Source organism: Pocillopora damicornis, chromosome 2 (assembly GCF_964200805.1).
Source record: "Pocillopora damicornis chromosome 2, jaPocDami1.2, whole genome shotgun sequence".
Taxonomy (NCBI): domain Eukaryota; kingdom Metazoa; phylum Cnidaria; class Anthozoa; order Scleractinia; family Pocilloporidae; genus Pocillopora; species Pocillopora damicornis.
Window position 1 is genome coordinate 15,988,136 of NC_142671.1, and position 15,860 is coordinate 16,003,995.

A 15,860-nucleotide genomic window follows, 5' to 3' on the forward strand; every position below is an offset into this window, starting at 1 on the left:
AAAAGGACTTGCCATTTATCAAAAGCTTTTTTTATTAAACAAGACCAATCTGACAATACGTTCTGTCCTCTTCCAGTTTACTCATATTTAAAATCAGCCATGCACAATGCTACTAATTAATAAAATTTGTGAAATTGGATTGGTAAAAGACCAAAGATAAGAAAATTATTACTGACATGTCGTTCTGCGAAATTTGGTGGTCCATTGATTAGCAGGTTACGACACCTATCAGGTGAAATCTTCAAAACCAGCGCTAATGTAGAGGCAAACTCTCAACTCGAATATTATGTCACTCTGCTTGACTGTTCGAGAATCGAATATGTTAGCAGAACATATTTGAATCATAGCACGGTGCGGTAAAGTTGAACTATAGAGTGAATTCGTCAGAAACCTCTCGATTCCGTTGTTAGTACTGGTACCAAATGTATATTAACCTATGTTCAACACGTAAAGAAAACGAAACTGTAAAGTCCTTTTTAATTACTATTATTTAATTTTTACACGAAGAAGCAAGTCTTAACAATTGAAAAAAGTAAAAATAAATAAAGAACACGACGTGACAATGTGAAAACAATTGTTTACCTACACCTGCTCTCACTTATCAAAAGCGATCTCTGAGCATGTGTTGAGAGCGATTTCGTTTCTTTAGAAAAACTGAGCACGGGCGTTAAGATGTTTTCATGTGATGTTCTGTCTATATTAAAACTATTAAATGTAAAACTAAAACTTCTTTTAGACAGAGTTCGAAGTCAGGGGAGAGTTTTGCTTTGCTCAAATTTACAGCAAACTACCTTTGCAACGTATTAGTTCGATACCAGTTAGCAAAAGTAGACCTCATTTCATACCTGTTGTCAATCAACAGCCAATGAAGAACTTTCGGAGCGGAAAAACTTTAACGGAATATTATTTGGTTGTGGTCTGGGTACCTGTTGATGTCAGGCGCGAAAGGCAGCAGTGCAAATATAACTGTGAATCTTTAAAAAGGTATTTAAACTTTTCGTGTATATCATTATAAAAAACTAGATTTCCCACAGTTATTATTCAGAGGTAAATGAAGACTGAAAAAAATATTATCTCACAATTTGGTGGCAAACCAATTTAATTAATTTCTACAACAATAAGTAAATTTTCGCGTCTGAAATTCATTCAAATGAGGAGACTGGTTTTTGTTTTCGTCCAGGTCCACGAAATAAAGCTTTCAGAGTCTGTTAAAAAAGAAAAAGATAAGATTAGTGATTAAAGCATGGTTAACTCACTCGAAGTCGCCTGTTTAAACATGATATGCCAACATCTTTTTGTATCTTGTTTTATTCAAAGTGAAGTTTACCCTGCGCTTTTTTATCTTTTATCGTGGATGACACGGGTTCATTAGGACATGGAGAGATTTGTTGTGATATTTATACAGGCAACTGAACTCAGACAGACTGACTACTTTTCGATCGACAACTGGTACAAAGTCCAACCGTGGTAATAATTTGTATGCATATTTTCAACAGAATTTCGTCGTTATTTGTCGCTCAGGCGTTCATCTATCAAGATAGAAAACCTCTTTCGCTAAGAAAAGTAAACATAATGAACACCGTTAAGGAATTTCTTTAAATCGATTTTTGTTAACTCTTTATTAGTGTTGGTGCTTCCTTTTAGATTTAGGGAAAGCGTTGTTATAAAATCGCTGTTTTGTTTTTCTCAAAAAATATGTGCATGTATAACAAAATTAAATTTTAAAAGATAGAACAGATAATGGTTCATTAGGGAACATGACGTGTATTGTGGTTGGATGAAAAGATATGTCTTCAGATCTGTAAACTGCGAAAAAATCTACATCACTCACAATTGCCATTAACACTTTTGTTGGCACTCTTTTACTCCGTTGACCCGTAACGGAGTTCCAAGTCGTGCCAATCGCGAAATTAGTTATGTAATTGCATTGAATGACGAGTTTATACTACTTGATAAGTATAAAAGTTTAATGAAATTTTCCAGCATTCTAATTATCTTCCTAGGAATCATCCTCTTACTACACCTTGAAATTATGGCTATTTATAATTGAAAGCAAACTTACAGTAGCTGTGATGCAGACTATTTAAGCACTATGAGCAGGATTATGGTTAATGCCACGCTAATTCCAAGAAGTACAACGAAAACGAACATCATGGTACGAATCATTTTTTCCTGTAAATAGATAAAAATGAACATTAATTTCTATTATAATTTCAAGAGCTGCAAATAGATAATAGGCCTATCCATAGCAAATAACAATTTTTCGAGGAAAATGACAGTCGGAAAATTCGTAGGCTCACTGGTCTTGGGCCGTAGATTCCCATACCCTAAACCTCGACGGAAAAACGGTTTAGTCTTTGGACAAAGCATCACGTGCCACGTGTTTGATAGTCTTCAGTGAGTGGAAGCACATGAATTTTTTGTAATCACGTGCATGGAATTTTTAGGGACTAGGGACCACTTATTACCTATCGCCTGGCGGGGGGGGGGGGGGGGGGGAAGGGGGAATGAGGAGGAATTCATGAACCCCGCCCCCTTCTTCTTCTTGTCTCCCATCCACCACAAAAAGCCAATGTCACGATCTCATTCCTATCCCCCTATCCCCACATACCGATACATTGAAAATTTACTACAGTGTTGTTAAGCAGATTCATGAATCTGCACTTTGTAGTAAACGAGGCGGATTCAAACGATATCTCCCTCAAAACAGTAAACACGATGGCAGTTAGACACAAAAATAAAAGATATGTTAAATAGGGAAAAGAATCGTCTGAGGAACGAGAAGTGGGGAGTTTGCCAAAACACCACAAAATTCATGGTAGGCGTGGATGGTTGAAAAAGTAGTGATATCGTTGTCAAGTGCGAGTCCTGCTTGGCCACTGTAAATGACTGTAAATTACTCCAGATTTGTTATCATTCATCAACAGCAAGTGAAAAGTCCTTTGTAGAAAAGACCATAGTTCAAAACCCTTTGGAAATGACGAGGTGAAATATTTTCAGGGAGTTCAAGAACGATCGAGAAAAGATGCTCCACGAATAATTTCAAAAAGCCTCAAATAAGCTGACAACTGAAAAGGAAGTCTCCATCACGCATTTGTAAAGATCTACAATCGTGCAGGAGAAAAGAGAAAAAAAAAAAGGTGAAAAATTAAAGGAGAAGAGTTTACAACAGAGGGCATGCTGGCTTATCGAAAAACTCACCCTAAGAGAGCTAGCTGCAATCAAAAATAACAATAATTTTACAAGCATCGCAACCACAATTAGATGCTGAGTTAATCAGGAAATTGGTCAGGCTTCTTCATCTCTACCCTCTGCTACGGCTGCTAGACAAAGGCCTTTTAATACAAACAGTGCCCGTAATGTGCAGGTAATAGTAGCCAGTGTTGGGGGACGAAGCCGTCACAATAAACTCTTGTTGATATATGATATATTTCTTACTTCTGTTGTTGTTGTTTGAACAAGAAAACTCAGCTGAAAGTACAAGATAATCAAAACGGTAATCAAATGATCCAACCGCTTCAAATATTTTTCTTTTCTTTTTTTTCATGCCTCCTTCCCCCCTTACTTAGTGCCTGTCATTTGTGACCGCCCCCAACATCCAAAACTCCGCCCCCCCCCACCCCCCCGTTCAAGGTGACAAATAATGACTGTTCCATCATGAGGATGTACAGAACTCACGCACCTTGGTTGGCATTTCAAGCTCGGGAGGGGCTCGATTGGCTTGTCCAGGTTGGTCCATGGGAAAATCTGTATGTAATAAGTTTAAAATATGTTTGACGAGTTACTTTCCCGGGTAGTTTGAAAATAAAAAAAAATCATTACATTACCTGCTTGTAGGTAAAGCAGGAAGCTGTCACAAATATGAATTAAATTTTAAACGACCAAGGCTAAAATTTTTATGGACACTCAACTTCTGACATTGCTGATTCATTATCTAGAGGTATATGCCAGCTAAACACTTTTTTGCTTTTAAATGTAGTTCATGGCCTTCAGCCCTTCAACAGTCCCTTCCTGACCCACGGGTATAGAACATATGTGCGACTGCATTACGGAAGATGATAAGGTCCGATCCTTAAACGGAACCCCGAATTCCCCCCCCCCCCCTCCCTGTAATCATATTAAATGAATTCAGAGCAACTTTTTACTTCCACCTTCTCCACCACTTCTAATTAACCTTGTGCAAATGATACCCTGTCATTAAGATCACTACCCCCTGACCGAAAAAGAAGGGTAAGGGAGCCAATTCTCACCTCCGTTGTTTATTGGGCCAGACTTCTTTTCACGACTCCTTTTGGACAGTATGAGATACAGCTCAAACATGAACACAAGAAACTCCCCAATGTAGAAGGAAATCACGGCATAGAGTCCTTTCGTACCCAAGTCGACTAATTTTAATCCAAGATAAATGGTAACCACTGCAAACAGAAAATTAAAGTTGGATACGTCCCGATCGTTTAAACCCTGCAGAGACAGTAACGTTCAATATATCGAGCAAACGTTGCTGTTTATTTCTGACTAGGTAGTTTCAACTGCATTTAAAAAAACCGTTAACAATTAACTTATCGATTATTTTTTTGTCTTAAAAACTCATCTGCATATTGCTCAAACTCTTCGTCTCTAGTTTCTGAATTCGTGGAAAGAATTCTAATGTTCAAGAACTGGTTAAATCATTTACAACAGCTGATTTACAGCTGTGTAGCCGGAAATTACCTCCAATAATCAGTGCAGTGAAACCAACACATCTATGTGCCCAGTTAAATATGTTGCGCCTGCGTTAAAAAAAAATTAAGAAATTAAACGTCATGTTTCATCTTTATCGGCATAAATTATATTTTGTGTAAAATTTCAGTTGAGATATCTACGGGATATTAGCTGAACACGATTTAAGTTTGCAAATCACAGCAATTTCGGTGGGTGACCCGACTTTTCGAGAAGGTCTAACATATCAAAATTTTCGATTACATTGCTTGATTATCTGATACTCGTTATAATATTTACGTTTCTCGATCGCTTAACTAAAAAAACAATAAAACTACCGAGCCTGCATAACCATACGTAGGCTCTTTTTCCTGAAAAACAACAATTGAGACCGTCGACTTGGCTAACAGTCGCGCAAATATTTTTGAAGAAAAGGTATCGTGAGTATACTACTTTTGGCTTGTCAAATAGTAGCGTCTCAGGCTAAAAACAAAAAATAATTTACAGCTTTTCAGAATGAATTTCCTTGGATTCAGATTGTTTATGTAATAGTTGAAGATGAACACAGGTACCTAGGCTCGCCAGGATGTGGTCTGAATGCTGCCATGATTGGCTGCGCAATTGCGAAAGCGAGGACGATGATACCAAGGTATGGATGTGCGCCAGCGTTCTGTTAAAACACAGAAAAATGAAAAGAAAAAAATCAAGCATAAAATAAATTTTTAAAAAAATTGATAAATAAATGAGTGAAATAGCTGACATATCGAGGCGCTCCTGATTTGAAATTGTGTTCGCTTTGTGGGCTTGCTAAGGTGCTAAGAAGAGATGGTTTACATACCTTATCCTCTCATGATTACAATGCAGTTCTATTTTTCCTTTCAGCACTATTACATGAGTTATTTTCAAAATGGAGCTCAAAACAAATAACGAAATGTTTTTTTGCACACCTGCTTTCACTAAGCTGGTCTATCTATATGGATTAATAACATCAATATTACAATTTGATTTGCAGTTGATAACTCTGCTTACCGAAGACCACCCTTTTTTGTGAACAAATATGACAATTATTCCCGCAATTGTAAACAGGACTGTTGTCGTCATCAGTGTTCGATGAACCTGTTGAGGAAGAAAAAGAAATCGATAGCATTTTCGGCCTGGAAAACACAACAAGTTTAGAAATATATTTTATACTTTCGGTCAAGATAAGAGTTGTTCCGATGCCGATGAATCTGTAAGGCTTATCACTGCTGCATTACAAAGTTACTGGCACTTAGAGCCGATCATTCATCATTTGAATAACGGATTACAGAATATAAAAGGGCCTCAACAAGGTTAACATCAAGCGGCATGCAGTTATAAGTATTATAAAGGTAAATGGGAACTCTCAACATTAGAAAATTGTAGCTGTCAATTAATCAACATCATTCCCTATGTGACTTTACCATTCTGGAGAGAAGTGAGTCACTTTAAGTCTGAGAAGAAAGGCTGAGTGATCTTCTAAGTTTGCTCAGTGTTTCATTCCTAAAAAATTTCAAATTTGCCTTTTCATATATAAAACCATGGAGTGGTATACCAACCGTAAACCAGGCCTTCTTTCCTAACAATTCCCTTGGTTCCCAGGCCTGTCGCATGTATCGCGCGATGAACAAACCCACAAAAGCAAACAGAATCCAAGCAAGTGTCATGAGGGCGCCTACAATGAGGAAAATGGTAATGAAAGTCTACTTCTAACTAAAATTAGTCAATAAATCCTGTCTTCAATGATACCGAAATATACTCTATCTTTAGGGTTCTTAGTCAGATTTGATCATTGAGATAGGAGCAGATCCTTTTCAAATACAGGATTCCATTGCTAACCTGTTGTAAATTATCATTTTAATCTAGAACTCATTCCATCATAATTTAAAACGTTACACAAAAATTACACTTTATACTAAAGACACAACTTTCAACGAACAAATCAGGCACAAGAAGCTTATCAGTTTCAAAGCAATAAGGCAGGATGGTGTGAACAATCTTTGCTTAACTTTCAGTGACTTATTCACTGTGTACTTTACCATGGACAATTAAGTTTTCATTTATGCCACTATCCCCCCCTGATGCATCCGATGCAGATGGGCTTGTGACGTTGACCCTGGAACCTGTAGACTGGCGACCATCAGTAGAGGGACCATGATAGTTAATTACTCCATCTGAATGAGTGAGAGAAGATTGGATAATGTAACCAACTAATGACTACCCAACTGCTACAAATTCTCAGTTTTGGCAACTTCGAATAATTTAGCGGGGCAGGGTAGAGGGAAAACATGAAAACAGTGAATGAATGAATGAAGTAGCTTCACATACCAAGTATCACTGTTTGCCACGGGACTTTGTCGTAGCCATACGCACGTTTTCTTTATTTCGTGGATAAAACTATCATACTATGCTCAATGAAGTGTTTGCTACCCGCTTCCAACTTATATTTACAAATGTGAAATAAGAGTCCGGGCTTGATCTTACCGCCGTCCCCAACTGCTCCCAAAAGAAACCAGAGCTGACTCAAATCTCTCAAGTTTGCGATTCCTGGATTGATATCCCTGGAAATTCTAGAAAACAAAAGTGATTACAGACATAGATATTACAATCCATATAAAGTTTGTTTTATGATTAGTCTAAACCGGTTGTAGGCAGACATAGTTTGCGAAAAAATTTCAAGAGGCGTAATTCAAAACTAAAGCAACAGGCGTTATCGTGATGTCTTCTTTACGTGTTAGGAGACAAAAACTGTTACGACCATGCAGAGACTTTTAACAAAACTGTCTAGTTTTTTCTTATGCGTTATGACGGGTAATTATTCTGTTCTCAAACGTCTCTTGATACCTAGATTAAACCGTAATTAAATAATATACGAACGAGAAAATTGAACGTTATAGTATCAATAAAGGAAAGAGCTACCTGCACTTGACCATTCCACCTTCATTTGCTTGTTCAAGAAACGTCACTGCTGCAGGATCCTGTACGAAACAAAAATTTTCCTGAATAATCTGGAGATGAATCTTATGGTCATTTGTAGTACGAGCAAATTTCAATGTATCATCAGCAGAAAGTAACTACATTCAATTTAGAGGAACAAAAACCATTTCTATGTGTTTGAATTCATTTTGAAATTCGACAGAGGCATAAGGTGTAGGCTGGCACTTACTGGATTAGTCTTTGTAGGACTTCTCTTCGCTTCAGCATAATAATGACCACTGAGTGCAGTAGTACTTGCGCAAAGAAGAATGTCTGTATCGGGCTATATAAAACAGAAGAGGTAAAAAGCGTCAAAATAATGAAGAAGAACCACTGAATTGCGGATGCACACATCAGAACTCTCCGTTTGCTAATTTCAATGATACTCTTAATGATGTTTACTCAGTAATTCTTGTGAAATCTTTTGGCAAGATTTTCAATATTTTCGAAAGTATTTCGAGTTTCTGTGGGTTTCCTTATTCGGCGCCGACTCATTGATTGTATTAGAAAACTTACACCATCCTCTAAGCCAATCATAGGCAAAACTAAGCGCAGTTATACGTTGACTTGGCCACTGGTGTTGTCCTGCTCTTGAGATTGACTGAACTTTTCGGTTCAGTTATTTGTTAAGATTTGGCTTTACGACGGACAATAACACCAATAACAATTTTGGGCGTATTAATCACAATGAACTGTATGATACATATGTGGTTGTCATGATTTTGCTGCAAGATTTGACGACTGACTTCCAATGCATTCTAATTGCAGCTTTGCAAAACTCATCCTTTCATTTTCTTTCATAACATTTTTTTTTCAAAATTTTCAGCATAAATGAAACACGCATGATTGCATGGCGCTTATGTCAAGTATCCTATGCTGGTTTATCGCTGGACTTTTATCCTAGCCATTCTCTCTTGTCTGATAACATTACCATTTCACGGTCATCACTAAATCCTACTGCCACCCAGGTCCCTTTGCCGCTCAGCTCGAACTCCACTTTATCCCCACCCGTTGCGTTGTACGTCACAAGGAAGTTACAGTCGTCAGTGCAGGATTCTGGAAACCTAAAGCATCCTTTTCCAGATCCACAGTCATCTGTGGTAATCTAGTGAGAGAGCATCAATGTATGTTTAGCCTCAGACTATGCACTCAATAGTGTTGAAGAGCTTAGCAACTCTAACTTAGGACTCCTCTTAAATTGGAACAGGTTTATGTATTTAACATGACCTCTTTATCTTTTCTTCAATTACAAGGACCCGTTATTAATCGGGAGACATTTTTCCCTATCCGCAATTGTAGTGAACCGTCTGTACCAGAGCACGCGCAACAGTCATTTCCTTACAATAGTGTAACCTCCCCTTCAGTTCCGACGGAGGGCAACAATACTACTATAACTTTAGTATATTATAAAGTCAGCGAAGGGACGCCGCTATTCTGAATACACATTATCTGGATCAGAGGGGTTTCCCCTAAGTTATGTCCTCCGAATACAAATTTTCCATATCGAGCAAATTAACGCTACTTTGAGTACACATTAATCAGTAAGTGTACTAGAATATACGCATGTATATGTACTTACCTCCAGAGCATGCAGGTTGTTTGACAGCAGAATGAGTAGAGACGAAATCAGTAACTGGTGCTGGCGATTAAAGAGATCGAATTAATTAACTTTTGATGGTTTTTCATGGCAGTGCTCGATCGCATTTGAAAACGGAATAATAGAGGAAAGCCCCTGTAACTTTGAAAGAAAAAGTCTTTGTTACTTATCTATTTATTTACTTTTATTAATTTTAGGCAATGGGGAAGGGATGTATTATTCTCTCTGCGAGTGAAAATGTTCTATTCTCCATATTTGAAGTAAATCTCGTTTGGCGAAGGTTCTTACCCCGAGTTACTATTCACTTTCCGTTCAAATCGCGTCGGTACAAGAAACAAGAACTGGAACGTATTCACTGAACTGTTAAAAATCGTTAAAATTTACGGTATATACAAACTACGGCGCTCATCCTGTCAAAATTATTGTAATGGAGTAATATCGACGCTTCATCCCTAGCGATCCAACTGTTTTCCGGGAGTGAATTAAAATCTTCGATCCAAATTTCAATTTACATAAACTGAAATATGATATCTTTGAAAGGTGCCAACATCTTCGTTTTCCTAATCAAACTTTGAAGAAAGTGTCGTGATGAAATTAAGTTCAGTCGACAAAGCTCGTTGAGCATAACGTCGAAAAATTTGCATTTTTTTCCTCGAGAAATATTTATATTGACCCGTGAACACGAAACTGTTAAAGGACTGAAGTTTGACATTTTTTCCTAACTCCAATGACTAAAGCTCAGAATTATTTCGAAGAGAAAATCACGCGATTGAAAACATGTAAGATCTGATGACCCTATTCGAAGAAAACTACTGTTTGGAATTGACTTCAATACTTCTCATATTCAAATGTCGGTAATGAACTTTTGGTCATACAAACAATACATATTATCGAGATCGGCAAAACTTTCCTTCTCTTTAAAACACTTGGAAATATGTAAGTGTTGTTCTACTTACCTTGGTTGAGACCACCATTCTTGGGATCATGCCTTTCTTTGAAACAGAACAGTTCTGTTATTCTAGTACTGCGATTTTAAGGACACCAGCTAGTCACAAAAAAAAATGCCTCCGGTATACTGTGTGCGAACAGCTGAACACATTCACGACGAAGTACAAGGAATTTATTTTGAACGTAAATACGTCCGTCTTAAGGCTATGCCTATATTATTTTCTATTGTCATGGAAGCGAAAACAAACGAACAAAAGCATTGTCATCACACGCTTCCTTTTACTACTTCAAGCTATTATCAGTCTATAAGTCCAATATCTTATTTCACTTTTTGTTAGATTTTTTGTTCAGAGGTTAGCGCTACACATATAGGACTGAAACGAAAATTGCAATCTTAAACGGTTCAGCACCGATAATGCTTACTGCCCTTCAAACCAAGTCCTGATGCAAAATCATGACGAGGCATTTTTTTGTTTTTGTTTATATTTCTTTAGGGTAATTTATTCAGCCTTGAGTGTATTGCGTGCGAGTCAATTTTATAAACAAAAAGATGACTAATCTCGAGATGATGACGTCACGCAAAGAATACTTCCTGCGGTAGGTAGTTGGGTTAGTGACATGATGACTCATCAGTTAGTAAATGTCACTCTTTACACTCTAGTGTGAGTTATGCTAATGATAAAGGCGATGGACTTGCATATGCTTAGCGCCAGTTTGTGTTTTAGAACTCATGTAAAAATTTAGTTCAGTATCGAAGCATATTTTACTTCAAGAATAAAACAAGGTATTAAACGCAGCTAGTTCATTAAATGTTCTAAATTTAACCTTCTATTTATGCCAAGAACCAAATCTAATCAATCGTTTCTTGCCCAGTTGGCACCTGATTTATACAAAGAAGCTTTTTGTGACATTTCTAACAAATCGTGTAACCCGTGCCCAAGCCTCGTTCCCACGCGTTCTCTGTCTCATTGTCGGCCCGGAGTCTTTGAAAAGGGTCTCACTCTTTTACGTCATGGCTAAAAGAGGAGTCAAGAGGAATTAGCTAAACCAATGAGTTGCAATCGTCGCCATTTTTTTAAAGAATGTTTTAAGTATTATTATTGAACGATGACGTCAGTTGACTCTAGCTAAAACTAAAGCACATACATTTATAAGTACATATAGAAGAATATGAAACTAACACCACACGCTTTTACAGACATTGCCATAAAAGACAATGTTAGTTTCAAGCTACAGATTATTGAGCTAGAGTTTTGTATCAAATTCCAAATCTTTGTCTCGTTCTACGCTTTCTTGATTTTTCGATCTACGGATTTCCGTGATGGCGATATTTTCTGCAAACTCCATTCCTTCGAATGCAAAATTTTTGTGAGGAACAATGTGTCTTGTTTGAAGGGGTATTGTTTCTCTTACTCTGAAGACTTCTCTCAGTCCTTGCCGAAATTTGCTATTGAATATAAAATATATAATGGAATTAATCGCAGCATTTGTATGAGAGATCCAAAAGAAGAGGAGCCGGCGGAACGGGTGCTGGGAGAGCGCAATACTTTGAGAGACTAAGGACGCTTATCAAATGGTTTACATGGGCGAAAAGCCAACAGAAGGCAAACAGAACAACGATGGAAACTAAAAATTTAAATATCCTTTGATTTTGCGCGCTAATCCTCTCTTGTGTCTCACTGTTACCAAGCGGTCTCCTTTTTCGAAGCGAAAGACCGATTAACAAAACAAACAACAACAAAATCAAAGGGAGTAGATATAATATCAAAACCTTGCCGCATTCCTCCAACGTGCTATAAAGTAGATGCTCCTCTGGATCGTCGCTCCATACTGACCGAAATATTGTGCTTCCGCCCTCACTCTCTCTCGTATCCATCTTGTAGAGACAGGGAACACCCACTAGGACTGACACTATCCAACTCAAGGCTATGCATTTTTTCGTTGTTGCTGAGGATATTGGATTTGTCATTACGCGTACAATTGCCATATATCGATCCACTGACATAATCACGAGCGCGGAGATTGAGAGACCGATTGAAACAGACACACTGAAACATACAAGTTTGCAAGAGATTTTACCTCCGTAGCCCGAAATCCAGTTGAAACCAACCAACATGAATGAAAGAGACGTGATCGTTGAAAAACAGACATCCATAATGTCTGCCACAGCCATATTGATAATAAGATGATTGAATATATATTGTCGTAAGTCTTTGCACGTCCTCATCAAGTATATAACTATGGTATTTACGGTGCAGGCTGCGATTAATAAGACGACGTAAGCAGTTGTCAAAATAGCCTTCGTGATAAGCCCAGGATGGAGTAAAAGGCAACTGTGTGGAATGATATTATGAGCTTCTGCGTTGAAATTCGACTGGTTCATAACTGGTTGTAATCTGAGTATACAGAGAGGAGAAATGATTTCCCCTTGTTAGTTTATTTTGGAATGTGCATGTGAATGATTACAACCTTATTTTAAGATTTTGGCAGATCAGTAGATCATAGCAGACTTTTGTCTACGATCTGTGCACCTTTTCAACATGCTTCCTTTAATCTGCGTCTATGGGATGCTTGCTTCAAAATTAAACTCTCTTGATTTTGATTTCTATTAAATTTTGGCCTTAAAGCAGCTTTCACGGCTTATTACTTAGTCTTACCGTGGGCGGATATTTAATGACTCTCGGCGCTGAACTCAGAGTCTGAGTTTTCAACTCACAGTTCCGCTATTTCAACATTGTTCTACTACGGTGTAGACATAAAGAACAGTAGAAGAGTAAAACTATATTTGATTCACGTTGTATGCTTTCATTCCTTTGTTTGCATATTCTTTTGGTAAGCGAGACGACCTGAGGTGAATTTGACCTGAGGCATGACGACTTGAGGCAAAATTGCCCAAGAATGACTTGCAAGGCGAGACGACCTGAGGCGAATTTGACTTGGGACGAGAAAATCTGTGGCGGAAATTGCCTTTGGGGCTAAACGTCCCTAGGCGTCGAAGAATTGTTCAGTTTATGAAAGATCTTGAAGTAGTTACGGCCCTAAATCATTCGAGTTCTTTTGGAAAGGATTTCATTAAGTTTAAGGGTAAAAATAAAAATTTCATTCACCAGCCTAGGTCGGTCCGTATTGGGAAAAAGTGTGCCAGAGGTCTCGATACGGACCTCCCGGCTGGCGAATAACAGATATTTATTTGCGTCAGCAGGAGAGGTTTTGGCGAAGCACATCAGCCACATCGCTTCAACAGAAGATGCCGGTTTGCATCAAACACATTTTGGCGGGCAAACCTGCGAGCGTATTTGTTTGTTTGCTTCAAAATATCGTTTACGATCAAATGGAAGAAAAAACCGAAAAAACTGCGTCACCGTTTCACTCATCGGCTCTACGTATGTTTGTCTTAGTCGGATGACAGACCCCCAGTTTTTAATTTAACTCATTTTAATTGATAACATTCTCATTTCCGGAAATGCAGTGACGGGCAATTGATTGGGGGTGTTTTGCTTGATAACAGCCTCCTCGGGCAAGGTTTTTTTGGCTTTCCTCGCACCTTCCCCTACCGCCGCCTCTATCTCCAAATCAAACATGACCGGTTGAATAAACAATCGCGAGCTTCTTAACGTTAACTCGTTGCCTGCTTAAGGTAATCAAGTAGCATTGCCTGCATTTACATGTACCTGAGGGTTCTGATTACCCTATAATAATTATAAGTGGCATACACTTAAAATATCCAAACACTTTTACAGTATTCAATAAAGTGTTATTTTTGCATCATTCTTCGAAAAATATCGCGATGACATTATTCTAGACCAAATCAGGTCAGGTTTTGGTTCCAATGATCTGTGCAGGAACTGTTAAGTTACGTGAAGACTGATTGTAGACAATGTACATGATTTAAACTGGCTCTTTCTCAGCTCTTTCTATTGGCGAGTTGAGAGTACCAAAGCTTATCTGATACGTTTTCTCACATATTATGTTCGAGTTGATTTGATTGAGCTGTTTTCGACATAAATTTATATTCATCGTTGACTTGCTACTTACATGAACTTACCACGTGGTTTCTTCATTGAATTTAAGTTCTCACATCATTGTTTCTCGGATCTGCTTGTTTCATGTAAGGTAGTTTATTGCTAAGCTAGGTTACACAAACAGAGAAATTGAAATCAGTTAAAAACAACCTTTACCTTCCTCCATGTAAACAGTCCTCTAGAAGTACATTTTTTGCCCCAGTTTTGTCGAATCAGCTGTTTCAGAAAGGTTCAATTGTGGACGGCGAATTTGTAAGCATTAAAAACTGTGCATAGGTTAAAAGCCATCATGATAAAAATATACCTTTTCATCCAAGATCTGAGAATTTTATCTCTTGAAATTTAACTTGCTCTTTCCTGGTAGACACTTTGAGATCTCCGTTGGAAAAAAATTAATTGTGCTCTTCATTCAAATTTGAGAACAAAGCGCACCTGGCGTACCTAACAAACAAAACGACTAAAAGGAGGATGTTAAAAAAAATAGAAAGCAACTCTTAGGTACTCGTATAATTTGGATTTTTATCAAGGCTGTGAAAGTTGATTTGTTAACCACTAACCTTAGTAATATCCTTTAATGTGTTTACACTCCGGCACGGTCACTTTTGGTTTTTTTTTTTTTTAAGATGGATCTTATCTCTCACTATATTGACCAAAACAAATTAAACTTTATGTCATCCGATCATCCAATGGTATCAAAGGGATAAAAAAAGTAAAATTAGAAATGCCACTTAAACGATTGAACAAATTATAGTAGCGATCTTCATGTTCATAAGCTTTTTTAGTTTTTCGTTAAATAGCTTAAACCTGCAAAATGTTACGAGAAACATTTGTATAGGCTATCGATGTTAAACTGCTATGTTGAGCTGCGCAAAGAAACCCCAAACTTCACAAGCGACTTGACATTAGTTTAAGAGGTATCAAAAATTGTATCCATGAAAAGGTATTTAAGCATGCACTTCAATAGCGCTGCAATTATGAAGTGCTAAAGTAAGTTTGAGTTTATAGTGTAACTCGGACACCAAACTTCAAGTTGCCCTGGCACTTTTAGTGATCCGCGTTTTCTTTTTTAGAAAATCACGGTATCTTCTCCGTTGGGCTGATGCGACTCTTAACTTCAGCACTTAAACTGAAACCGCGCAAATAACGCGACGTAGTTTTAAAATAACAGAAATAGCAATTTTTAACTGTTCAAAAACCTTTCCTGGCTATGAGTTGCAGCTTCACTATACCGATCTTGAAGTTGGCGTTTTCAAGTGGTAACCTAAGGAATTAAATTTATCATACAATCGTATTTCCATTGGTGAGTGGTGACTTCGCAGCAATAGTTGAAGCTAGTATGAAACACTGTTCAAAGTATACTATCTAATAATTATAATGATAATAAGGATTCTGATGATGATGATAATTATCATTATTGTTATCATTATAGGGCAATAGGATGGAAATTGAAAGGATGGTGAACAGGAAAAAATCCTGTAGTCTCGGAAGTAGTAGGAGCATAAGGGTCAATTTCTCCCAAATTCCACGTTTCTTTTATCAGTTGAAGACCATGTATAGTATTGGGGTCTTTCATAGATTTTCACTACTCGAAGCCGCAGATA

The 15,860-nt window shown here is 37.6% G+C and overlaps 1 protein-coding gene and 1 pseudogene across 1 annotated transcript; both read right to left on the minus strand.

Annotated features, from left to right (window-relative positions):
* Positions 1-458: 458 nt before the first annotated feature.
* Positions 459-10,723, minus strand: LOC113676391 (ferric reductase 1). The gene is made up of 15 exons (XM_027193046.2): positions 10,246-10,723; positions 9,272-9,331; positions 8,624-8,797; positions 7,883-7,975; positions 7,636-7,694; positions 7,201-7,286; positions 6,756-6,890; positions 6,276-6,391; positions 5,728-5,814; positions 5,271-5,368; positions 4,711-4,769; positions 4,251-4,415; positions 3,683-3,747; positions 2,063-2,172; positions 459-1,205 (listed from the first exon to the last, which is right to left on the minus strand). The coding sequence occupies exons 1-14, from the start codon at positions 10,273-10,275 to the stop codon at positions 2,080-2,082; spliced, it is 1,320 nt and encodes a 439-aa protein (XP_027048847.2). The 5' UTR covers positions 10,276-10,723; the 3' UTR covers positions 459-1,205; positions 2,063-2,079.
* A 623-nt stretch (positions 10,724-11,346) lies between these two features.
* Positions 11,347-12,769, minus strand: LOC149050067 (substance-K receptor-like; annotated as a pseudogene).
* Between the last annotated feature and the right edge of the window lie 3,091 nt (positions 12,770-15,860).

Bases quoted from the DNA above. Each gene is read 5' to 3' on its own strand.
- LOC113676391 (XM_027193046.2), bottom strand. From the start codon at position 10,275: ATGATCCCAAGAATGGTGGTCTCAACCAAG. The intron at 7,695-7,882 runs GTAAGTGCCAGC...TGTTTCGTACAG, and splicing joins GTCCTACAAAGACTAATCCA to GATCCTGCAGCAGTGACGTT. The intron at 5,815-6,275 runs GTTGGTATACCA...CTTCCTCAACAG, and splicing joins GAAAGAAGGCCTGGTTTACG to GTTCATCGAACACTGATGAC.